Source organism: Heptranchias perlo, chromosome 17 (assembly GCF_035084215.1).
Source record: "Heptranchias perlo isolate sHepPer1 chromosome 17, sHepPer1.hap1, whole genome shotgun sequence".
In the NCBI taxonomy this organism is placed as follows: Eukaryota; Metazoa; Chordata; class Chondrichthyes; order Hexanchiformes; family Hexanchidae; genus Heptranchias; species Heptranchias perlo.
Genome location: NC_090341.1, coordinates 18,277,257 through 18,303,872, shown reverse-complemented (window position 1 = coordinate 18,303,872; position 26,616 = coordinate 18,277,257). Strand labels below are relative to the sequence as shown.

General features: G+C 41.9%; 1 protein-coding gene across 2 annotated transcripts in view; it reads left to right on the top strand.

The window, feature by feature from the left end:
- Nucleotides 1-26,616, top strand: part of LOC137334125 (protein shisa-5-like) — a 64,756-nt gene that overhangs the window by 17,278 nt on the left and 20,862 nt on the right. Inside the window, exon 1 of one of the 2 annotated variants that reach the window (XM_067998645.1) lies at nt 10,128-10,386. The exons of the other annotated variant lie outside the window; for it this stretch is intronic. Within the exon in view, the coding sequence (XP_067854746.1) occupies nt 10,376-10,386 (11 nt within the window). The 5' untranslated portion in view covers nt 10,128-10,375. Of the gene's footprint in view, nt 1-10,127; nt 10,387-26,616 lie in introns of those variants that run through there. 2 annotated transcript variants of the gene reach the window in all.

Genomic DNA, 26,616 nt, shown 5'->3' with positions numbered 1-26,616 from the left:
GTGGATTTATGATTGCAGTTCCTGGGAAAGTTACTGGCTGTCATTAAAAAGTTAGTATGTGCTTCTAAGTTGTAACAAACTGTCTGGTACAGTATTAACAGTCCAGCAAACATCTCTTGTGTATTCAGCAGTGAATTCTGAATGTTGTCACACAACTGATTTGACAGGATGTTTGGAAATGATTGCGTAAAAGGGGCAGAGCACAAGCACTGCTTTTTCTGGAGGTGTGATTTAGTCTTAGCTGGCTCTTTTGAACCTGTTTTACAAATACTGTTTTCAAATTGGTCTGTTTGCGTATTCTTAGGAAACAACCTGAAAAATTACAACCAGGAGCTTTTATGGCATTTTCAAGGAATTTTTCAGAAAAAATGGGTGTATATTTTTACAAGATCACTGTAAACAGTAGGTTTCTAAACAATGGCTCACAAAGCTATTCTATCTGTTTTTCCCCCCCATCCCCCACCAAATGCATTAAATCTGGCAGTTCAGCTCCTCCCCCTCATCCACCTGTTACAAACAAACTGGGAAATAGATAGTCTTAAGCAAATACATCTTTTAGTTTTGCTTTTCACTCCAGGAACATAGAGTGTAATGTTGGTCACAGAGTGGCAATCAGTTAAGATATTTTGATAAACTTTCTGGAGTTTTCCTTTGTTTAACTTTTGAGAGTGTAATGGGCAGATAATCGTAAATGTGGGCAGGTTAGGCACAACTTCATAAAATACAGGCAGCTTAACTCTCAAGTGATTTACAATCTGTTTCCACTTCTCTACGAAAGGACTTGTGCCAAAAAAAGAGCAGTACTTGCTAATCATTACTTGTGCTTAACCTACTCTGTCCTTTAATTTTGCACGTTCTATGATGGACTCTGATCTGGAGTAGGTATCTAAAGATGGGTTTACTGCTTTGAGTTGGTATGGATTACAAGCAACAGGCATGTTGCTGGATAAGATTTGAAACCTCCGTGCTGATTGTGGCTGCTCTATAGGATAGTGGCTTAACTGAAACACTATCTGACTCCTAGAGAGCAAATTGTGAAGAGTGTTCTATTCTAACCATAAGGTGAAGCACCACTTTGGGGCCTTAGTAGTTGAAAGAGGAGAGTTCACGATATTACAATGGGCAGAAGTTTTGACTTGCAAACCTATGACAAATTAATGCAAGGTGGAATTCCTACTGACTAAAGACCGCTGGTCTTTTGCTCATGAACATGTTTGCTGCAGGGACCCTGTTCAACTGTGATTTATTTTTTTTGCCCCCCTCTTCTTCAGGACAGCACATTTAAAGCATTTTGCAAGTAATGGTTTTCAGTACTGTAGGAAAAAGGAACAGATGCCTAGCCATGGTAGAAGAGTTAGAAGATGTGACCAGAAGCTTGGTCAAAAATATGGATTTTAAGAAGGCTTCTAATGGTGGATGTGGAGAGATGGAGGAGTTTAGGGAGAAAGTTCCAGTGAGTCAGAGTGCACTTCCCTCATTTTAAGGCTTAAAGAAATGCTAATGAGCTACTTGTCTCATCATCTGATCCGTGCTGTTAATGTCCTGATATCCTCCATTGATCATACAAAAAAAATGATGCCTGAAAGGCCTTTCCAGCTATTTTGGGGCTTGTTCTCTTAAAGAGGAGTGTGCTCTGCCACCTCCACCCAAAAATTGTACACTTTCAACAGTATGCTGCTCCCAAGAGGAATTTTGAAGGACCACATGGATCAAGACCTCCAAAGCCACTTCTTCAAAAGGAGCAGTCTTTCTCCTTGCCTTCCTTTCTACCATTGTCAATTTTAATGGGGACAATGTTCCAACATGGAGTCCAGCTTTAGCAGGGCTGGCAACACCCCTTGAGCAACTGCTTTTGCCAGATATCTCGCCCATTGAACCCACTACAACCACTCTGCATCAGTAGATCTGCACACAAGTTTTACAATATTATTCAAAGGAGCTGAACTTGCGAAATGATGCGTGTTTCTCTATTACTGCACGTTGTGCAGCTGTCCCACCTCCACTGCAATGAGACCACATAATCAGCCCATAGTTCTATTCGACAAGAGTCAACGGCTGTGGATCTGCAATTGATAGCTCGAGTGTTGATTCAAAGCTCTCAGTACTTTGTTCGTACTCCCTGACTGTAACTCTTGACACCCCAGTAAGGAGCGAACTCTGTGCACTTGCACAGGGCTCCCTTCCCAGCCAGCATCATTTAAATGAGGTGACAGTATGGCCAGGAGTTCCCACACTCTCAGAAGTATTTAAATAAGCTGTGCTTTGGTCTATCAGGTGTCCAGAAGGTCCAGTGGTCCCTCGAACTTTTAAAACTTGGCCTGACGCTGCATGGAGTATGTGGATCTTCCACTGGGCTTTTGCATCATTCCATTCCATAGTCGGGTTAGGACCAATTCCAGAGTTATACTTTCATTTTTGCTGCTTCATTCCAAGTTGGTTTTTACTTCACAGTGGCAGTATAACTGCACCCAAAAATTATTTTTCTGGATTACTAATCCAGGATCAGTATGCATGGAAAACTACTGAACTTGGTCCCAACAAAAGTGTCCACTTATTTCTTTCACTTTGGGGTTCAGTTTTTCTCTGTCTCTGCTGGTAAATATGTACGAAGCATTGGTTAGGCCACAGTCCTGAGGACTGTATGCAGGTTTGGTTGCCCCATTATAAAAAGGTTTTAAGGCCATAAGAAAGCGTACAGCGTAAATTCACCAGGATGATACCAAAGATGAGACACTTGCGATGCTGGGATTATTCCCATTGAAGCAGCAAAGATAAAGAAAAGATTTAATAGATGGTTTTAAAATTTATGAAGGGTTTTGATTGAATGAATGAATAGGAAAAGACTCTTTCCTCAGTGCCGAGGAGTCATCAATTTAAAATTGCGTGAGTGAGGAGACTAGTCAGGCAAAATTACTTTACACTGAATATTGTTAGAACATGGATTGTTTTGTCATAGGGCATAGTTGAGGCAGAGACCATTGCATCTTTTAAGGGATATTAGATAAATATCTGAATCAGAGGAAGATATAGGACTATGGGAGAGCTTGGGACAGTGGGATTAGTTTATGAGCACAGGCATGATGAGCTGATTGGCTTATTCCTGTACTGTATGCTTGTTTTTTTTTATTCGTTCACTGGATGTGGGCGTCGCTGGCAAGGCCGGCATTTATTGCCCATCCCTAATTGCCCTCGAGAAGGTGGTGGTGAGCCGCCTTCTTGAACCGCTGCAGTCCGTGTGGTGACGGTTCTCCCACAGTGCTGTTAGGAAGGGAGTTCCAGGATTTTGACCCAGCGACAATGAAGGAACGGCGATATATTTCCAAGTCGGGATGGTGTGTGACTTGGAGGGGAACGTGCAGGTGGTGGTGTTCCCATGCGCCTGCTGCTCTTGTCCTTCTAGGTGGTAGAGGTCGCGGGTTTGGGAGGTGCTGTCGAAGAAGCCTTGGCGAGTTGCTGCAGTGCATCCTGTGGATGGTGCACACTGCAGCCACAGTGCGCCGGTGGTGAAGGGAGTGAATGTTTAGGGTGGTGGATGGGGTGCCAATCAAGCGGGCTGCTTTATCTTGGATGGTGTCGAGCTTCTTGAGTGTTGTTGGAGCTGTACTCATCCAGGCAAGTGGAGAGTATTCCATCACACTCCTGACTTGTGCCTTGTAGATGGTGGAAAGGCTTTGCGGAGTCAGGAGGTGAGTCACTCGCCGCAGAATACCCAGCCTCTGACCTGCTCTCGTAGCCACAGTATTTATATGGCTGGTCCAGTTAAGTTTCTGGTCAATGGTGACCCCCAGGATGTTGATGGTGGGGGATTCGGCGATGGTAATGCCGTTGAATGTCAAGGGGAGGTGGTTAGACTCTCTCTTGTTGGAGATGGTCATTGCCTGGCACTTATCTGGTGCAAATGTTACTTGCCACTTATGAGCCCAAGCCTGGATGTTGTCCAGGTCTTGCTGCATGCAGGCTCGGACTGCTTCATTATCTGAGGGGTTGCGAATGGAACTGAAAACTGTGCAGTCATCAGCGAACATCCCCATTTCTGACCTTATGATGGAGGGAAGGTCATTGATGAAGCAGCTGAAGATGGTTGGGCTTGGACACTGCCCTGAGGAACTCCTGCAGCAATGCCCTGGGGCTGAGATGATTGGCCTGCAACAACCACTACCATCTTCCTTTGTGCTAGGTATGACTCCAGCCACTGGAGAGTTTTCCCCTTGATTCCCATTGACTTCAATTTTACTAGGGCTCCTTGGTGCCACACTCGGTCAAATGCTGCCTTGATGTCAAGGGCAGTCACTCTCACCTCACCTCTGGAATTCAGCTCTTTTGTCCATGTTTGGACCAAGGCTGTAATGAGGTCTGGAGCCGAGTGGTCCTGGCGGAACCCAAACTGAGCATCGGTGAGCAGGTTATTGGTGAGTAAGTGCCGCTTGATAGCACTGTCGACGACACCTTCCATCACTTTGCTGATGATTGAGAGTAGACTGATGGGGCGGTAATTGGCCGGATTGGATTTGTCCTGCTTTTTGTGGACAGGACATACCTGGGCAATTTTCCACATTGTCGGGTAGATGCCAGTGTTGTAGCTGTACTGGAACAGCTTGGCTTGAGGCGCAGCTAGTTCTGGAGCACAAGTCTTCAGCACTACAGCTGGGATGTTGTCGGGGCCCATAGCCTTTGCTGTATCCAGTGCACTCAGCCGTTTCTTGATATCACGTGGAGTGAATCGAATTGGCCGAAGACTGGCTTCCGTGATGGTGGGGATATCGGGAGGAGGCTGAGATGGATCTCATCCACTCGGCACTTCTGGCTGAAGATGGTTGCAAACGCTTCAGCCTTGTCTTTTGCACTCACGTGCTGGACTCCGCCATCATTGAGAATGGGGATGTTTGCAGAGCCTCCTCCTCCCGTTAGTTGTTTAATTGTCCACCACCATTCACGACTGGATGTGGCAGGACTGCAGAGCTTTGATCTGATCCGTTGGTTGTGGAATCGCTTAGCTCTGTCTATAGCATGTTGCTTCCGCTGTTTAGCATGCATGCAGTCCTGAGTTGTAGCTTCACCAGGTTGGCACCTCATTTTTAGGTACGCCTGGTGCTGCTCCTGGCATGCTCTTCTACACTCCTCATTGAACCAGGGTTGATCCCCTGGCTTGTTGGTAATGGTAGAGTGAGGAATATGCCGGGCCATGAGGTTACAGATTGTGCTGGAATACAATTCTGCTGCTGCTGATGGCCCACAGCGCCTCATGGATGCCCAGTTTTGAGCTGCTAGATCTGTTCTGAATCTATCCCATTTAGCACGGTGTTAGTGCCACACGACACGTTGGATGGTGTCCTCAGTGCGAAGACGGGACTTCATCTCCACGAGGACTGTGCGGTGGTCACTCCTACCAATACTGTCATGGACAGATGCATTTGCGACAGGTAGATTGGTGAGGACGAGGTCAAGTAAGTTTTTCCCTCGTGTTGGTTCGCTCACCACCTGCCGCAGGCCCAGTCTAGCAGCTATGTCCTTCAGGACTCGGGCAGCTCGGTCAGTAGTGGTGCTACCGAGCCACTCTTGGTGATGGACATTGAAGTCCCCCACCCAGAGTACATTCTGTGCCCTTGCTACCCTCAGTGCTTCCTCCAAGTGGTGCTCAACATGGAGGAGGACTGATTCATCAGCTGAGGGAGGACGGTAGGTGGTAATCAGCAGGAGGTTTCCTTGCCCATGTTTGACCTGATGCCATGAGATTTCATGGGGTCCAGAGTCAATGTTGAGGACTCCCAGGGCCACTCCCTCCTGACTGTATATCACTGTACCGCCACCTCTGGTGGGTCTGTCCTGGAGGTGGGACAGGACATACCCAGGGATGGTGATGGAAGAGTCTGGGACGTTGGCTGAAAGATATGATTCTGTAAGTATGGCTATGTCAGGCTGTTGCTTGACTAGTCTGTGGGACAGCTCTCCCAATTTTGGCACAAGTCCCCAGATGTTAGTAAGGAGGACCTTGCAGGGTCGACTGGGCTTGGTGTTTTGCCGTTGTCGTGTCCGGTGCCTGGTGGTCTGATGCCGGGTGGTCCGTCCGGTTTTATTCTTATTATGACTTTTCGTAGCGAGATTTTACAACTGAGTGGCTTGCTAGGCCATTTCAGAGGGCAATTAAGAATCAACCACATTGCTGTGGGTCTGGAGTCACATATAGGCCAGACCGGGTAAGGGCGGCAGGTTTCCTTCCCTAAAGGACATTAGTTTGGTTCTATCTAACATATGAATGAATGAGCTCGTTGGTTGGCTGAGTCAGTTCATCACATCAAGTGTCGTGATGCAAGTATGTAATTCACACTGAGCTGGCTCACTAGTTTTTTGTTGGAACTTTTTATGCCTCTTTTTATGCAAAGATACTGTCTACGACCCAATTTTCTGTTCCTGGTGCTGACCAGCTCCATGTTTTAGATTCAGCCTCCCAATGGATCTACAGGGGAGCTGAGGCACTGAATGGTATATGAACAAGTGAGAACCACGTGTAGAGGAGGGTTTAGCGTTGCTCTCCTGGAGAAAGTATAAAAGTTCCTCAATTTATGCTGTAGCTGGTGCAAAGCACAAGTGGTTTGAAAGTACTTCCTGCACTTGGCCTCTCACTATTTACCTACAGTCAATTCAGGAGACGTCACAGCCAGATTACACCACACTATTTGCATTGACGCAAAGCTAAAAAGTATTTTGCACTGATGCAGACTATTTTTAGTTTAATTGGCCTGCTGACATTAATTCAGGCCCTTGTGTTGCTGTGGTCAGTAATTCCCTTAAACTAATTCCATTCCCCCCCCCCCCCAAAAAAAAACATAATTTAGGCAGAAATGAGTATGACAGATAAAAATGACATTTATTTTCATGATCAGATTCATGCTGAGGGCAATTGTTGGAATCATCAGGTTTTATAATACTGAATTACATATACTGTAGAATATTTTTAATGTAGTTTTTAAAAAAAACAATGGCAGTGAATATTTGACTGGGGTTTTGTTTTTTTTAATATGTAAAATGCCTCATGTACTGGCTGTTTTTCAAAACCTGCTTTAATATTGCATCCCATGTCTAGGGAGAGTAAGTTAACCGTGCCACTGTCCAGCATTTTACCGTTGTAATGTGCAGCCAGCCTTCCTGTTCACTGGCTGCACTTTGAGCCCAACATTTTGCACATGTGCAAACTGCCCATGATAAGTTGGTCAGGACACATATGCAGATTAGTGGTATTGTGACATTAAATAGAGGATAGCAATTTGTGTGTGTTTGATGAGATCATGATGTTGCTACCATGGGCATGTGTTTGCTGGCCCCCAAGGAGCCCATCAGCAATCAGAAAGACCCAGTTTTTAAAAAAAAAAAAGGCTTTGATCTTAACAATTAAAAAGAAAATGTGCTGCATGAGACCAATACTCTGAGAGCTAGATGCCAAAAACCAGTGTAAAAACAGCTTAAAGATAAGGGTTTGATTCTGGAGCAAGCATAGAACTACATTTGCCCACAGACTGGCGCTTTTTGTGTTTTCTACCCTCTTTCCTGTTGGTGTGGGTGATAGAAGATCAACAAGAACATTTTCTAACTGGATCTGTTGTATTGCGTTCCTTGTCTCTCTTTCCCTCTCACTGATGTTGGAAAACATCATGTTTTTCTAAGGTGTCGTTATGTTTACTTGACTGATTTTTGACTAACTGAAATAAAATGTTATTAATCATTCTCCAGATGTGGGTGTTGCTGGCAAGGCTGACTTTCATTGCCCACCTCTAGTTGTCCTGGAAAGGTTTGATACAACAGAGTTGCTTGCTAGGCCACTTCAGAGGATAGTTAAGAATCAACCATTTCAGAGGGTAGTTAAGAATCAACCATGTTTGTGTGGGGCTGGGGAGACACAGGCCAGACTAGGTAAAGACAGCAGGTTTCTCTCCCTAAAGGACATTAGTGAACCAGTTGGGATTTTACAAAAATCCAACAGCTTCATGGTGACTTGTACCAATACCAGCTTTTTATTTCCGGATTTTTAAAACTGAATTCAAATTCTCAAACTGCCATGGTGGGATTTGAACTTGCGTTCTTTGGATTATGGGTCAGACCTCTGGATTACTAGTCTAATAATATAACTACTACATTTATTGGGGTACAGTTGTCATGGGCACTTCATGCCCAGGTGATGTCCTATAAATATGAGAGCACTTGGAGTTGCAGAATCACTGAGTGAAGCAGATCAGCAATGCAGTTGAAATGGAATCTTGTGACTAAAATTCTTCGGCCCATATAACACAGCACATGCTAAGAAACTCAAATCTCTCTAGACATAATTTAATATGTGGTGTGAGTTGTTCCATTCAACTTTAAATAGTGCAGACTGCTTGTGATCATAGCTCTTTAAAGTCTAATCATGAAATTACTAAACATCAGCCTACTTCTGATCTATTATTAACAATGATCTTCGTTTTCCAACTCTATGGTTGGGATTTTCCATTATCCAGGGTTGCCAACTATGGTTGGATGTATCCCTGGAGGTTCCATCACACCAACTGCCCTGCCCAGTCAAACAGCCTTTTCCCCTAGCTCCAATATTTTTATAACTAATAAATGAAAGTGTTCAAAGAAATTGAAGAAACTCATCATTTCTTAATGCCCTGATGATTTTTCTCTAGGATTGCCCGTAGCAGTGTCCAGCAGATTAATCTTCAATTTCTGGAGACTCCAGGGCAATCCTGGAGGGTTGGCAACCCTAGCACTAGCCAAGGATAGTGGTATTGTCTGTGGTGTTCCTTTATAACTGAGAAATTGCTTTAAGTCTGTGATGCTGTTGGGTGCCTCTTTCCTTCCCCAACCCACCCCTGCTTTTTTTTATTAAAGTGGGAAGAAAGTCATGGAGTACTACTTTTTCAAACTAACTTCTTTTGTAGATGAAAATAATATAACTTGCCGTGTATCAGTTTTCCTGCTGACATGGGGACCTTCTAGTAAGGTCTGTCCCCTCACTAGGCCGCAAGGCGACATCAATTGTGGGAAACTATCCCATGTATCCTGGAGCGACTCCATTGTAAACGGTGGAGGGAGCATGTGACTTCAAACTGACCCCAGAGCCTCTTCAGAGCTGCCTGGTCATGAAATTTCCCAGCCCACAGCTGGTTTCCTGAACTTGGGTGTCTCTGGACTGGGGAGCACAAGGTTATGCCTCCCAGCTTTTTTCTAGTGGAGTAGTTCTGTGATGCACAGGGTGTTTCCCCTGTGCTTGATATCCTCAAAGCAGCCTCCATGATGAGTCACTTTGATACACTCTACATGGCTGCTGAGGGAAACAGCTGCTCCTTGCCCATCGCAACACACTTGTCCAGACCTGCTGGGATTTGAACATTAATGTTTTGTGCTGAAAGATCAGGAAATTGAATGTATTCATTTCCCCTTGCACAGTAGTTGTACTGAGACGTATAAGACTCGTTCGGCCAATTGTATTTGCAGTTGCTATAAGCAGTATTTTTGCCAAAAAGTAAAAACAGCCAGATGTTACTGCGAGCCCTGTCTGGGTCTTTAGCATTTCATCTGTCTGTGATTTACGAAACTGGCTCTAAACATCATGGAATCAAAGGGCAGGCTCTTTTTGCTGCTCTCCTCCCCTCCCCAGTGCACGCTCATTCAAGCACCAAGAAACGCCCAAATCTGCTGTTGCTATGGTTTTGTTGGTGAAAGACCACCAGAAATATGCAGAGGAGTGATTGCATAGTTGATTCAAGGGGCTGAATCATAAAGTTTCTCTGCTTAAAAGATAAATTTGTTGCTAAAAGCTACGCATATCACTGTAGTTTGAGGTACTGTTGAGCTATAAACAGGGAAAGGAAGGAAGTGTTGAAAGATTTGTACATTTTGAAGGAAGTGTTGCCTCACGGTCTTGCCACTGATTCATCTGTAGTTTTTATAAAATGGAAATATTTTGTTTTAGCAGGCAATAAATTGCTTGGTTTTTAAAAAGCTGTTAGCAGTTTCATTTCTGAGCCAATTACATTTTGTTTTTTTATGAATGTGAGGAAGGGCTGCCTGACTTTAACTGGCTGATGCTCAAATGTATTGCAGCCAGGAGCAGGCGTGGCTAACGCTGTAATTTGTATGCTGCTGACGTAGCAGCAGAACTTGTGTCTGTGCTGTTGTTAGTCCTGTTATTGCTTAAGGACACCATGAACGCTCATTATCTTAAGGGCGAGTTGCCTGGATGATTTTTTTTACACCGAAAAGGGCTTGCTGGGTTGAATCGCTGATGCTGCTACATTTTAACGAGCTTTGTGTGCACTACGGAAAGACCTGAACATCTGCTGTGAAGACGAGAGGATTTCAGACACTGAAGTCGGCTTGTTTTAAATTCTGATTCAAGATGAGCGCTAGGTAAATTTGAACTTTTCTTGCGTCTGACCCTTTGTGTCCTGTGCATAGCTTATAATGTAATTATTTGACATTGAGTTGACTGTGTTTAAGAATAATGTGGAGGGAATTAAGAACAAAGCAAGAGGCATTCTATATGTGACTTCCTGTGATAAAAGACCACCACTATAGTAGCTGAAATCTCTTTCAGGAAGCACACGTTTAATCTGCATGTGTTAACATTTTTCTTTACTCTTAGTTCAGGGTTTCTCATTTTATGCAATTTTATGGTAAATTATTGTGTTTACGGTAGATATCAGGGCTGGGAAATACTTTTACACCTTTTTATCGCGCAGTGCTTACAGAACACACCTCATGGTTGGGTATAGAAGAACGAGAGTAAAACCGCCTCTAATTGGCAATGTTTCCCTTACTTTGGTATTTCAAAGATAGTGGATCGAAAGGGAAAAGTTCCATTGTCTGTGTCCCAGTTCAGGTCGCTGCTTCCTGGTGTCCTTCTGTAGCCTAACCGTAACCCTCTGGCAAACACAAAGAGGGAAGGTTTCCTTTGTAGTTCAACATTAAATATGCTTGTTTATGAATGTGTTTATGATTTCATTATACATGGTGCACAGAGGAAATAACCCCCCACCCCCTGATTTATTAGACTGGTGTTGAAAATTAAAAATAGTTGAGGATCAGGATGTTGGACCTATGCATCATAGGAAATAGTTTCTGGATAGTTTCACCGAGATTTTCAACAGTTGTTGAAAATTAACATTCCTTAATTCCAGAAGGTTGTGGGTTCATGCCCCATTTCAGGATTTGAGCATGTAATCTAGGCTAACACATCGGTGCAGTACTGAGGATGTGCCACATTGTCGGAAGTGCCATCCTTCCAATGTTAAACCGAGGGCCCGTCTGCCAGTTCCAATGGTTCAGGTGGAGGTTAAGAGCCCATGGCACTATTCGAAGAAGACCAGGAAGGTCTTATTGTGTTTTGGCCGTTATATTTCTCAAACTAATGCCACCAAAACCAGATTAACTGCCTACATAACAAAACAGTGCACTCAAAATTAACTCATTGTGCATGAAGAGCTTTGGGACATTTTTGAGAGACACAATAAATGACTGTGTAAGTTACAAAGTAATTTTAATTCATGCTTTCTCCTTAATTGGGTAGTCTTTACTCAGGACCTTGTCAAGTTCTCTTTTAAAAGAGGACATTGCCAGTCATAGTTATTAGTTATCTGGGATGATGGTGAGGAATGGGCTATTATGATCTCCTGGAGCTTTGCGTAATTGCTTTAGGGGGGCTAGAGAGGAATTTTCCAAAGTTTTTCCCTAAATTGGCCATAGGCTTTACTCTTTTTTTTTTTTGCTTCCCCCCCAGGAGATTGGATCAACTGGGTAAATGGTTTACATGATATAGTATCTAGATGGGTCGGGTTTGATGGGCCTGATGGTCTCGTCCTGCCCTTCTTTTCGCAAACTGACAATTAATGTCAAACAATCTACTTCAGGCTAAAAGTTTTTGTGTCCTCCCAGTTCTGTGGCGTGGTCCCATCCACAATCACTGCAGTCAAATGACAGTGATTATTGGTCTGTAAAAACTGTGCGGTAGTGTTGGTATCTCTTTTTACCACAAAGTGGTGGACTGTGAATTTAGACAGTTTTACACTAGAGGAGTATAGCAGACTGATGTGCTAACCTTGAGTATAAACGATCCCATCTGCAAAAAAACAGTCGGCACTGTGGACCTGTGAGAATATAGGTCTATGCATCAGCCATTTGAAGAAGCAACTTCTCATTCATTACACAAGTTAAACATATGGAGTTGGTCTTACACATCTACACTCTTTGCTGTCAATATTACACAATGGAGCCCAACTGGCCTACAGAGATTGGCACCAAACAACAAACCTGAGAGATCTGGGGTATATGTGCACAAATCGTTGAAAGTAGCAGGGCAGGTTGAGAGACCGGTTAAAAAAGCATACAGGATCCTGGGCTTTACAAATAGAGGCATGGAGTATAAAAGCAAGGAAGTCATAATGAACCTTTATAAAACACTGGTTCGACCACAACTGAAGTGTTGTGTCCAGTTCTGGGCACCGCACTTTAGGAAAATGCGAAGGCCTTAGAAGGGGTGCAGAAAAGATTTATTAGAATGATTCCAGGGATGAGGGACTTCAGTTACGTGGATAGACTGCAGAAGCTGGGGTTGTTCTCCTTGGAACAGAGAAGCCATGATGTGGAGATGCCGGTGATGGACTGGGGTTAACAATTGTAAACAATTTTACAACACCAAGTTATAGTCCAACGATTTTATTTTTAATCCCACAAGCTTTCGGGGGCTTTCCCCTTCCTCAGGCAGTGTGGAAGTGACAATTTCGAATCCTTCGAAGGGGAAAGCCCCCGAAAGCTTGTGGGATTAAAAATAAAATCGTTGGACTATAACTTGGTGTTGTAAAATTGTTTACAATTGGAACAGAGAAGGTTGAGGGGAGATTTAATAGAGGTACTTAAAATCATGAAGGGTCTAGGCAGAATAGATAGAGAGAAACTGTTCCTATTGGCAGAAGGGTCAAGAACCAGAGGACATAGATTTAAGGTGATTGGCAAAAGAACCAAAGGTGACATGAGAAAAAACTTTTTTACACAGCGAGTGGTTAGGATCTGGAATGCACTGCTGGGGGTCGAGGCGGGGTGGTGGTGGGTGGGGGGAGGGGGAACTAGCTGGATTGCTCTTGCATATAGCCGGCGGGGGGAGGGGGAACTAGCTGGATTGCTCTTGCATATAGCCGGCACGGACTCAAAGGGCCGAATGGCCGCCTTCTGTGCTGTAACCTTTCGTTGATTCTATTCTACAATTCTAAACGGGTGGAGAGCCGCACTCTGTCTCTCTCCTGCATTGGAACAAAACAGCAACTATAAAGGTGTGTTTTGTGCCCCATATTTTCCATATGGTCACTTCTCTATCTCGAGTCATTAGAGAAGACAAGGCAGAAGCTAGTATTTCTTCAGAGGAAGCAAGGAAACACAAACTATTTTTGATTTAAAGGCAAGTGTGAGATGTATAGTTGTGTGGTTCACTTTGTGGAACAGTGGAAGGCATTGATCAAACAAAACTTGTACAACAATTGTGGGGTACTGCCTTAAATGTTAATCCTTGTCCTTGAATTTTAACTTATAGCTTCTTTAGATTATAAAGCTGCCTTTTTGTTTTTTTCCTAGTTTCACATAAAATGCTTCCCTATACCCACACTTTTATTATTTTTAAGAACTTCGTTATACTCGCATAAATCTCTTTCTCTGTTCTTTTTGGTTACTATGATGCTATTATGAGAATAGAATGAAGTGTAGACTTCATTCACCCAGTACAGTATTCAGAGTGAGCTCCACTGCAGTTACTTTGGGCCATGTGTAAATGGAAATGAAGCTTTGCTGGAAACTAGAAATGGATGGAAGACAAAAAAAAAGCAGTTTGCCAAATAAGGAAGAATGTAGCTCTCTTGTACTGTACAGAGCCATGGTTCTAGTTTAAAGTTATTACAATCATTATGACTTGAATACAGAGTGGTATTGCTTTAATATCCTTCCCTACACCCAAGTTAGAACACTTTTATTAAGGTATTCCAGAAAAAAAAGACATTTCTGAACTTTTGATATCTACAGAAAAAGTAACTTGATTATACATACAAAAATGTGTGGGAGAGGTTGTAAGGACATGTCTTGGGACAACATTAAAGGCTATTAATGTAACCTGGCTTGAAACCATTGCTTTTGCTTAGTGTAGTTGTATTTAGAGGTTTTTAAAGTATGAGTACATGTACAAATGTATTCCTGTGCATTTTGTGTGGTAACTTAGAGGTAAGGAAACCAGGTTGGTTATTAATTTATTATTTTAAGGAATTGAATATGCTGCCATAAATGGAGGCCCTCCGAATAGGGACTTCTCCCAGTATCCTGGCCAATCAATAATGTCAGAAAAGACATTGCTGTGCACAAATTGCATCAAAGTGACTACTTCAAAAATGATTCATTGGTGCTTTGGACAATCTTGAATGTGATAAGGTGCTATAGAAATATGTGTTTTTTTCTATTTTCTTTCTTGACTTAACTGAAGCAGTTACCTAGATCTTTTTTTTCCCCCTGTAAAGGATGTTTTGCAGTTGAGATTTTTATTGTGCTTGGGGGAAGATAATTTTTTTTTTAAAAGAAAGACTTGCATTTATATAATGCCTTTCACAACCTCAGGATATCCCAGTGCTTCACAGCCAATGAAGTACTTTTGAAGTGTAGTCACTGTTGTAATGTAAGAAACATGTAGGATTACATTTTATGATTGCAGATAAGGTAGGTGGAAATACTTGGGATAATGGAAGGTTTTCCCACTGTAATCATTGATTGAAATCATATATTATGACATAGAATTGAAGGAAATGGAATAACACATGTCTTTTTAAAAATTTTATTTCTGTATCATTCTGTATTAAATTCTGTTTCTATTTCTGTATCATTTATTATTTAATATCCATTTTCAAAAGGAACATCACTTCAATATAACACGTTCCTAAGCCATGGCCTATTATAATTGACATAAGGCATACTCTGCTTAGCAATAAGCCTTCCTATTGCGTCACAGTGTGCACAATATATACCCATGTAATGACAAGCTTGTGGCTACTTTTTCTTTTAAACTAAACTGAAGACAATATATGATAAAGGGTTAAAAAAAAAATCTGATTAGATAAAGGTATGGATTCGGCCTCATGGAAGCTGGTTTGCAGGAGTTCTGATATTTTCTAGGAAGAGGTGGAAATTGAAAGTTAGTGTTTTTCCCCCGTGTGGAGGTAAATGCACTTGGTCTAGTTATCCTGAGGACGTCCTGTATCTTCCAGTACCCAGTTACAGACTTTGATAGAGGTCCGAGAGCATAGTCATTGGTTGACTTCCCTCATACCCAATATACGATGCATAGTGTGGGGAGATCTACAAGTGATGAGCAGAGAAAATATAAAAGTATTTTTATATGGTTTTTAAATATTTGTGATGGATAGTACGATAATCATTAAAAACCACGCGAGTTCTAGATATTTGTGTTGCTTGTTGAGTCTTGGTACTGTCCATCATCTTTCTGTGCAGTAACACAACTTGAAAAACCAGCTTGTCTATTGTTACGCAATAGGAAGGCTTATTGCTAAGCAGAGTATGCCTTATGTCAATTATAATAGGCCATGGCTTAGGAACTTGTTATATTGAAGTGATGTTCCTTTTGGAAATGGATATTAAAATTTGAGCATATCGCAGTGGAATCTCCTTAATGCACCTGGTAGGAAAATGGAAAATTAATCGATAACCCCCAAATATTGGTCTTGCTCATGTGGTTCAGCAATAGCCCAGGGACAGGAGACAGGTATAACACAAAAGACAGAAGAAACATTTTGTAGTTCTATTCGCTAAGAAAAGATGAAATACAAATAACAGAACACTGTGCTATGAGGAGATATCTTGTGTGAGGAATGGTCTTGTAGCACTTATCAAAATTTTCACAAGTAGAAAAGCACTATGAGCAAATGCTAACGTATTTTTTTCTGTATAGTGTACCACTCTGAACTTCATATTTATGAAATCTTTAAGTAAATGAGAAATGATGGGCTTGCGTCAATCACCTTTCAGACTCCCTTAATGGTCAGATAGGCCGGTTACTGCTGCAGCTGAGCCTCACTCGACCATGTGCTGCAGTTCTGAATCTGTACAAGCATCATTAATCTAGAGCTAAGTAACTGGATGTGAAGTTAGGTAAAGACTGATATTGTCTGAACATTAAAGCACAAGAAGCTATGAACAAGTAAAACCTAATTACCTTGTTTCACTTTTGGGCGGGGTGGGGGGGAGGGGAAGTTAATACAAGTTCTCCATAGTACAATGTAACACTGGTTCCTGTGAGCAGACCTTGTCCCTTCAATTATTGTAAACAAAGGTTTCCATACCCTCCCCTAGTGGAGCTGCATACCTCAAATTCTAATAATTAACCTCATTTGTAATAATCTGCTTTTTGGATTTAAAATAGATTTGCATATCATTACTAAATTCCCTTCAAAATGGTGCATATTAACATTGACCAGAAGTGTGCAGACTAGAACAACTAGTACCTTTTACTTGGTAATAAGAAAAAAAAGTGGTAAACTTGAAAAGATGCATATTAGGGATGTCAATAATGGGTCAAACACCTATCACTTAATGTAGCTCCTTGATGCAAAGGTTCCCAGACAACCTCAACAATACTACATACATACATACATACAAACAACAATAGTGAGTAAATGACACAATTATAATGGCGAAAATCCAGGAAGATATGAACACTTTATGGGTGGATTGCACAAACAAAATTGTCACAATTGAACAAACCAGTTCTTTTTATTTCGAATGAACATTGTTGCAACTAAAATCAAGGACATGAACTGATTTCATGTTTTCATCAAAAGCACAGTCTGATCTTTAAATAAATAACTCAAACTTTGTTACAACTACACTAAATCACCTTTTTTTTAAGTGGGAGCCAGTACCAGCTTTTTTGGCCTTTGTTGAATCCTTGCCAATGTCTTTGGAGATAATTTTAACTTTTGCCGATGGTGTAAAATGGGCAATATCGAATTACCTGTTCATCACACACCACACCCAATTCTCCTTTCCGTTGATGTGAATGGAAGGGGACATCAGGCGGGGTTCAATTTGGGTGGCCAATTCAATATCACCCATTTTACACAGTCGCTCAAAGTTGAAATGACCCCTTTGTGTCTTTCATAAGAACAGTGCCAAGACTGGACTTAATACTCTGTGGTCTCATTAATGTCTCAATGTCAGGATTACTTCCTCTGCTTCGAGTTTAGAGACCTATAAATACATCCTAATGTAATTTGTTCTGGCATTTGCTACAATAAAATGGAACCTATTGTCAACTAACACACCCAGATCCACCTTGTATAATCTCACATACCTCACTGTGCATTGTCTTTATTCTTAGGACTGACCTGCATTACGTTCCTTTTCATATTGAGTACAATTTTCCCATTTCTGTTTAAATGGTATGTGACTGCTTTCCTGCATAAAATTGCTGCGGTCATTTGTTGGAGAAACTACCTAGGAGAAAACAAAGAAAAAATGCATATTTGCTAATGGATTTCTTAGTAAATCTGTAAGTTTACTCTTTTTTTTAAATTGGTGCTTTTATTTTCCAAATTGCTACACCACTTATCTTGATTAGCATTTCCCTGTGGTGAGTTTCGAGCACTCCAGTGCTCAAAGATGATGTAATGGTGTTTCGTGCTGAACCCTTTAATTTCAATGCTGCACTGGATATTAGACTGAAGTTTAACCATAAGGATATAAACTGCCAGCACAACTCAGTCTCCGTGAATCTCAGCAACAGCCAATGTTACTTTGGATTTATTGCACTGACTTTAGCCATGTGTTCTTTGATCGATTCCTTTACAGGAAAATGCCATTTCCCCCACCATTGATATCAATTTAACAGGTCAGTAATTTATGATCCTGACCTTTATTTGAAGATTGGAGTCACATTAGCTGACTGGTCTTGTAGTACTACCTCTGTATCCATTACGTTTCACAAAATAGCCACCGTATACTCACTACTTCTTTCCTCATTTCTGTTGGACCAACTTGCATTTATATTGCACCTTTTAATGTAAGGAAGTATCTCAAATAGCATTTCAAAAAGGTGGGGGGGGGGGGAAGGCGGGGTAAGAGTGGTGGTGAAGATAAATACTGAGAAGTTGAGAGGAGATTATGATTTACTACAGGCACACTTTCTCTAAAAGTTATGTTTTGAAAATGGAGAGAGATGCAGCAAAGCAGAAGGATTTGGAAAGAAAATTCAAGAATGCAGGGGCATCATGGATGCATTCTTGTGTAGCTGCTTTGAAGCAGGTATATACACAGCTTGACGCTGACCTTAGACTGAGGCATTTGTTTCTTTTTCCCCCAGGCAAAGCATCCTGGATAATGATTATCTCTAATGATACACTGCTCTGTCTTGCTGTTGTCTCATGAACTGAACCTGATTATCTAACATTATTAGCACTCAATATTTATAGGGAAACTTTAGTAATTGTAATTATGCAGTTTACCTAAACAACATTAGCTTCCCATTATAGTGATTCTAAAGTGACAAATTAAAGAAAAATATTTTTAAAATGCTAAAATGAGGCAGACAGCTTTTTAAAAAAAAATGAAGCAAACTTAGCAGGTTTTCACTTTGTAGCAAGAGAGGGACTCCTGTTTGACAACGCTCACAAAAAGTCCTGCTAACTGCTCACCAAATGACTGCAAAGGGCAGATAGATCACTTGTAAGGATGGCAAAGGATTAAAACAAACTCACAATTTATTTTGCAACCAAGATGCAGTGTGCAGGTAGACCTTTGGCATTCTTTCCTAGATTGAAATCTTGCTTTTTGATGTATCATGTGAACTACAAATGACCGGTTTCAGAGACATCTGAAGAGCCAACACAGTGTAAAATCTGATAAATATAATGTTCCATACCAGTTACTGCTATGCAATCTAGTTACAATTGCAATCTGTATTTTCTAATTCATTTATTTTTTGTATCCATTATCTCCCACCATTTGTTGGCTGAGGAGACAAGTAGACAGTCTGTTCCTAGTCTTCAGCTAATCTCAGGCTGAGGGGGCAGGTCCTATACCTTTACTAATACTCTATTGAGCTGACCACAAGAAAGTGTGCAATTTGCCCTCAGATTCTTTTAACTGCCCCATTCCCCCATCCAATGCTGCCCTCTCTTGCAGCGGCTGGTGCCAGCTTCATTTCTATTTTTAGGTAAAAAGTGGCGTGATTTTTGTGTGCGTCCGTTGATCACAAACCAAGTAACTGCAGCTTCCTTGTGTCCCTACTTTACCCCGTTGTCAACTTGGCTCTTGGCTCTGCTAAACAATGTGACTTACTGTAATAGTCGAGATGATGTAAACGAGTCACACTTTCCACATCAGGTTTCATCTGGTTCCTGAGATCAATGGCATTGTTCTGCTTTTCTAATAGTGGTTATTTGGTAAAAGGAAGGAAAAGTGTTTGCAATGTAATTAATTGTGTTTGGCGCAGAAGGAAAATGCCTAAAGTAAAAAGGTTTTTTTGAAAACCTTCAAAGACTAGTAGTAGTTTTCCCACAAGGTCAGAAAGAAAATAATCCTTAATGGCCGGGAAATTTTGCTGAGTGGCGAACGAACCCTGCCCGCCGCTCGTTAGTTATAAACTCACCCACAAACTATTCGGGGGCTTCTGGGCACCAACTTGCTTCACCGGTGAGCTGCAAAAAGTGCAGCGGTCTTTCCCGGACTTGCAGTAAGCGAAGAAAGGATCTGTTTCTCCCCTCTATAAATATGGCATTAATTAAAGAACACTGAAAATAAAGTTTTTTTTTAATGTAGTTTCCCTGTGTACTTCCACTTTATAATACGTAGCATGAACAGGACACAGAAAATATTCTTGGATTTAAAACTTTTTTTTAAAAGTCCCTGTTTTAGTCTTTTTTTCCTTATCTAGGAACTTATTCCTAGGCCACTCGTGGATGAAATAAGATTAGGGAACGAACACAAATTTTGTATGGGTGTGTCCACAGCACAAAACTGTCCATAATTACTTCAAGTTGCACAAATTGGCAGTCTCACTTAAAGAAACCATAAGGATGGCTGGTGTGGGAAATGGAAACTATGACATGCAGTAGAGGCGGTTGCGGAAGAATAGCAGGAACTTTACTCGGCATGCAGTACCTAACCTGGAAACGCCTGATACTGTGTGACACACATTTCATTCCCCATCGGTGACCTTCCTTAGCCTGGTGAACACAAGAATTAATCAAAAAATATTTGATTAAAGAAAACACAGAAATTTCCAGCTATTTTCAAATCTTTTTTTTAAGGAGTTGGATTTTTTTTTTGGCTATTGCTTATTCTTGTGCCCGTTTTTATCTTACTTTCAATACTTAGATTTTTTTTTATATTTAACTTTTTTTTTCTAGGTCATTTTTGCTTTAATGCAACAGATTTTTCTCTTTTTTTATCCCCCCACCCCCCAAATAATTCTCTCCTCTCCTGAAGGTGCTGATTTTTGCTGGGATATGAGTCCATGGGCAACAGCAGCCCTTCAGTAGCTTACCCGAATGATCATACTTAATGCAGGAGCCCTGACTGAGAGTTGACTGGCTATTCAACCACAGAGGGCATCACAACCAATTCCAGTCCTCCTCTCGCCCATCGATTGCACATGCATGTTTTCAGCGGAGGGTCACTTGATGGTAATTGGGAATGGGAAAACCCTGGCTACCTTTTTTTCTGTCAAGCAAAATACTGTGGATATTGGAAATCTGAAATAAAAACCGAAAATGCTGGAAATACTCAGCAAGTCAGGCAGCATCTATGGAGAAAGAAACAGAGTTAACGTTTCAGGTCGAGGACCTTTCACCAGAACTGGAAGTAGTGAAAGATTTAACAGTTTTTAAGCAAGTACAGAGCCAGGCCGGGGAGGGGAGGAAAGAACGAAAGAGAAGGTTAGGATGGAGGGCAGGAGTGATTAAATGACAAGGGATCATGGTGCAAGGCAAGGAGGGTGGTAATGGGACAAGTAAAGAGACAAAAGATAATCTAGAGGAGCTGTAAAAGGCAACCGCAGAACCATTACCAGCACTTGCTGACCGGAAAAAAATTGGGAGTAGTGATTATGATCTGAAGTTATTGAAATCAGTCTAGAGTCCGGAAGGTTGTAAAGTGTTGAAACGAAAGATGAGGTGCTGTTCCTCGAGCTTCCGTTGAGCTTCATTGGAACAGTGTAAAAGGCCGCGGTCAGGGTGGGAGTGGGATGGGGAATTGAAATGGCAAGCGACCGGCAGGTCAAAGTCACGCTTGCAGACAGAGCGGAGGTGTTCAGCAAAGCGATCACCCAATCTGCGTTTGGTCTCCCCAATGTAGAGACCGCATCATGAACATTGAACACAGTATTCTAAGTTGAAAGAAATACAAGTAAATCGTTGTTTCACCTGGAAGGAGTGTTTAGGGCCCTGGACGGTGGGAAGGGAGGAGGTGAAACGGTAGATGTTGCATCTCCTGCGCTCGCGTGGGAAGGTGCCGTGGTAGGAGACCGGGTGTTGGGGGTGATTGAAGAGTGGACCAGGGTGTCACGGGTGACCCTAGCCTCGGTGGTTTGAGGCCAATTGTAGTGCCCTAACTGAATGTAAACGAGGAAAGGAACCAAGACGTGCTGATGGGGTGGGAGGAGGCTCGCATGGACCAGTTGGGCCGAATGGCCTGTTTTTGTGCTGTAAATTCTGTTTAAAACTATAGATGTAATATATCAGACTTTTCAGCCAGCATGGTCTACTGTGCCACACCACTTTACCCACTGGAGCAGAAAACTTTCCTTTCCTGTGTATGAAGTACTGCAGGGGTTTTCACACTAGCTTTACACTCGATACCTTTTACTTTAAAATTCTGCAGCATCTTTTAAAATTCTGAACATATAAATCCTGTGACTGGTCTATTCAGTTTCAGTAGCACATTACTAGGTAAGAGATGTATATTTGTATCTTAAATGTAAAACTGTGGCAATTTTTTTTAAAAGCAAGTTTAGAGAGAGGCACCCGAAATCTAAACTTGCAATAGTTAATGAGGAGGAGGAGCAGCAGCTGTCTGCACACAGCCAGAACTAGAAGTAAACCACTAGCAGGAAGCCAGCCAGCCAGGGAGGGGAGGGGGGGTTGCGAGGGGCAGGGTGGGGTGTGAGGGGGAAGAGACTTCCATGAATTATGGGAGCAGAAACAGTTGGATTATTATCAGCGGCAGAATCAGGATTGGCAATCAGCAGAGCAGGATAGACACAGGCGGCTTTTACAGTAAACACAGTAAATATCAAAGTCTTGCACTTGCTTCTGTAAACATTTCCTGTGAAAGCTGATTGTCTCCTGGTCCTGCCAGCTCTCCTGCTGCTGGTCAGCCATTTCAGCATAAGGGCAAATCCCACAGCTGCAGAGCACCAAAGGGCCTGACTACGATGAACAGTCACAGGAAAACCAGTTTTTGCACTGTCCCAAGATGCACAAAACAGTACATACAGACAGGCTCTGCATTCCTGTTTAGTCAAGAGTAGAGGAAATTGTACACAAGATATTCGAAACCACAATTATACCACACCGGGTGTCTCACCTGTAGCCTGGTGGCCATATGCAGTTCCTGAGCCCTGGCAATCTGGATCTCACTTCCATTTGTGCTTATATTTCTTACTTGCTGGTTTGTCCTGTTTGAATTTTTGGGTCTTTACATTTAGTAAAGGCTGTTCTTTATACTTGTCTCATTTGGTGGCGAACACCAAGGACTGTTAGCATCAGGAACTTGAGATATAAGTAAGTTAGTGGGAATGTGGTTTAAAAAGTGCCACTCAAATTCCCATTAATTTGCATATATCTCATAGCATGTAAAATTGGAATTTGATATGTGGCCTCCTGAGGTTCTATGGTACCCACTTATGCAGCCCATAAAGACAAAATATTTGGACAGTCCTGTGCCAGCACTGTACTGGTAGGTTTTATTTGTTCAGGGTCAGTTTGCTCTTCACCCTGATGGACATTTTCCAGCATTGACATCAGTTGCCTATGTAGGAAGGGCTACAAAATAACTTATCCAAAATTAGAATCCAGTTGCTTATGTCAAACTTGAATTGACTAGAAACAGGTATTGTCAATATAATTTACCATTTTTGAAACTAATACCTTCCTGGTAACAAGACAAAAATCAATTTTCAGCAATTTTCTGCAGACTTTTCTCAATCTGTGGTGTATACAGGAAGTAAAAGTTGAGGTGCACTTTTGTAATCAAATACAGGCTTATTGTTCAGATTCCTATGGTGGTGCTAGTTCTGTGTTTCCTTTCTAAAAGTCTGATAATTTCCATTTGTTAATGAACTCTGTTACCTCAGTGGTGCACAGTTGAACTTTGTTCAACTGTTTAAAATGATATGATCTTGAGTAGGTTTGTGAGCAGCATCATGCTGTGGTCAAGATGCATTTTTCCTGTCCTGCTCACTGCCATTATTAATTATTAGAAGTGGTCCAGTAGATGTGCTTTTATTATGATCAAACTCCTTGGCTGTTCAATCAGAACAATGCTTTTGCTTTGATACCGCTATTGTTACAGTGGAGCCTGAGTGTCTATGCTGGTCTCAGATGTGATAAGAACATAACAAATAGGAGAAGGCCTTACGGCCCCTCGAGCCTGCTCCACCATTCAGTAAGATCATGGCTGATCTTCAACCTCAAATCCACTTTCCTGCCCGATCCTCATATCACTTAATTCCCCGAGAGCCCAAAAATCTATCTATTTACCTCAGCCTTGAATATACTCAATGACTCAGCATCTACAGCTCACTGGGGTAAAAAATTCCAAAGATTCACAACCCTTTGAGTGAAGAAATTCCTTCTCATCTCAGCCTTAAATGGCCAGCCCCTTATCCTGAGACTATGCCCCCTATTTCTAGACTCGCCAGCCAGGGGAAACAACCTCTCAGCATCTACCTTGTCAAGCCCCCTCAGAATCTTAAGTTTCAATGAGATTACCTCTCATTCTTCTAAACTCCAGAGAGTATAGGCCCATTCTACTTAATCTCTCCTTATAGGACAACCCAATCATCCCAGGAATTAATCTAGTGAACCTTTGTTGCACCGCCTCTAAGGCAAGTATATCCTTCCTTAGGTAAGGAGACCAAAACTGCACACAGTACTCCAGGTGTGGTCTCGCCAAACCCCTGTACAGTTGCAGCAAGACTTCCTTATTCTTGTACTCCAACCCCCTTGCAATAAAGGCCAACATGCCATTTGCCTTCCTAATTGCTTGCTGTACCTGCGTGCTAACTTTTTGTGTTTCTTGTACAGGGACACCCAGATCTCTCTCAACACCAACATTCAATAGTTTCTCATCATTTTTTTAAAAAAAAATCAGAGACTGTTGTGTCCCTTTCCCCATTATCAGAGAGTGCTGTGTCACCATCCCACTGTGCTGGTGAGAGCACATCAAATCCTTTATTTACACTGCAACAATGTTCTATGTAGTTGGTGTGATCAACAACTTGCATTTATGTAACGCCTTTAACATGGTAAAATGTCCCAAGGTGCTTCACAGGAACATTGTCAAACAGAATTTGCCACCGAGCCACATAAGGAGATATTAGGACAGGTGACTTGGTCAAAGAGGTAGGTTTTAAAGAATGTCTTAAAGAAGGAGAGAAGAGGACCGAGCCGAAGAGATTTCGGGAAGGAATTCCAGAGCTTAGTGTTCAACATAGAAACACTGCTGAGAGACTGGGATTCCCTGTTGTAAATCATGGTTGGCCTATTATATACCTTCTCTCTACAACATGCACCATCTATAAGCGGGCTTTGAACTTAGTCACGCACACACGCTGAACATATGACCACCTAGGGAAATAAGACTCTTAAATAGGGATCGATGGCTTGTCAGAATTTTTAAATTTATGATTAAAATTACGGATTGTTGCATACTTTATGATGGAATAAGGTATCGGTTAGTTGCGTTTTATCATGATTTTAATTTTAGTTAATTCCTTGTCTTCCTGTTTCTAATAGTTTTTTGTGCATCCTTGTGTATTGAGCAGGAGTAATTACCTAACTGTAGATTCTCACTCTCAGTCCAACAGCATGACTCAGCTCCTTTTAATGAGATAAACTGGATGATAGTTCCTGCTTGCTTACCTTCCCTTCCCTTTTCAGCTGAAAGTCTGACGCAGCTGGCAGAGAAATGATGAGTTTTGAATTTGAGTTGCTGCGGTGACCATAAACCATAATGTGATGCAATATTCTAAACTAATGTAATGCTCATGACAGCTGTACTAATTCAACTTGGGTAATTTGAATCGTTCATGTACGTGATGACTATTATAAATGGTTACAGGATCCACGTTTCTACAGGTTGAATCATCAGTAGTTGGGGCCGTATTACTGTACAGACTAAAGGTGGAGGTACATAAGAACATAAGAAATAGGAGCAGGAGTAGGCCAATCGGCCCCTCGAGCCTGCTCTGCCATTCAATAAGATCATGGCTGATCTGATCCTAACCTCAAATCTAAATTCATGTCCAACTTCCTGCCCGCTCCCCGTAACCCCTAATTCCCTTTACTTCTAGGAAACTGTCTATTTCTGTTTTAAATTTATTTAATGATGTAGCTTCCACAGCTTTCTGGGGCAGCAAATTCCACAGACCTACTACCCTCTGAGTGAAGAAGTTTCTCCTCATCTCAGTTTTGAAAGAGCAGCCCCTTTATTCTAAGATTATGCCCCCTAGTTCTAGTTTCACCCATCCTTGGGAACATCCTTACCGCATCCACCCGATCAAGCCCCTTCACAATCTTATATGTTTCAATAAGATCACCTCTCATTCTTCTGAACTCCAATGAGTAGAGTTCCAATTACTCAATCTCATATGTCCACCCCCTCATCCCCGGGATTAACCGAGTGAACCTTCTTTGTACTGCCTCGAGAGCAAGTATGTCTTTTCTTAAGTATGGACACCAAAACTGTATGCAGTATTCCAGGTGCGGTCTCACCAATACCTTATATAACTGCAGCAATACCTCCCTGTTTTTATATTCTATCCCCCTAGCAATAAAAGCCAACATTCTGTTAGCCTTCTTGATCACCTGCTGCACCTGCATACTAACTTTCTGATTTTCTTGCACTAGGACCCCCAGATCCCTTTGTACTGCAGTACTTTCCAGTTTCTTGCCATTAAGATAATAACTTGCTCTCTGATTTTTCCTGCCAAAGTGCATAACCTCACATTTTCCAATATTGTATTGCATCTGCCAAATCTCTGCCCACTCACCCAGCCTGTCTATATCCCCTTGTAGGTTTTTTATGTCCTCCTCACTCTCTACTTTCCCTCCCATCTTTGTATCATCTGCAAACTTTGATATGTTACACTCGGTCCCCTCCTCCAAATCGTTAATATAGATTGTAAAGAGTTGGGGACCCAGCACCGACCCCTGCGGAACACCACTGGCTACAGGTTGCCAGTCCGAGAATGAACCATTTATCCCAACTCTCTGCTTCCTGTTAGATAACCAATCCTCCACCCATGCCAGAATATTACCCCCAATCCAGTGATTCTTTATCTTGAGCAATAATCTTTTATGTGGCACCTTGTCGAATGCC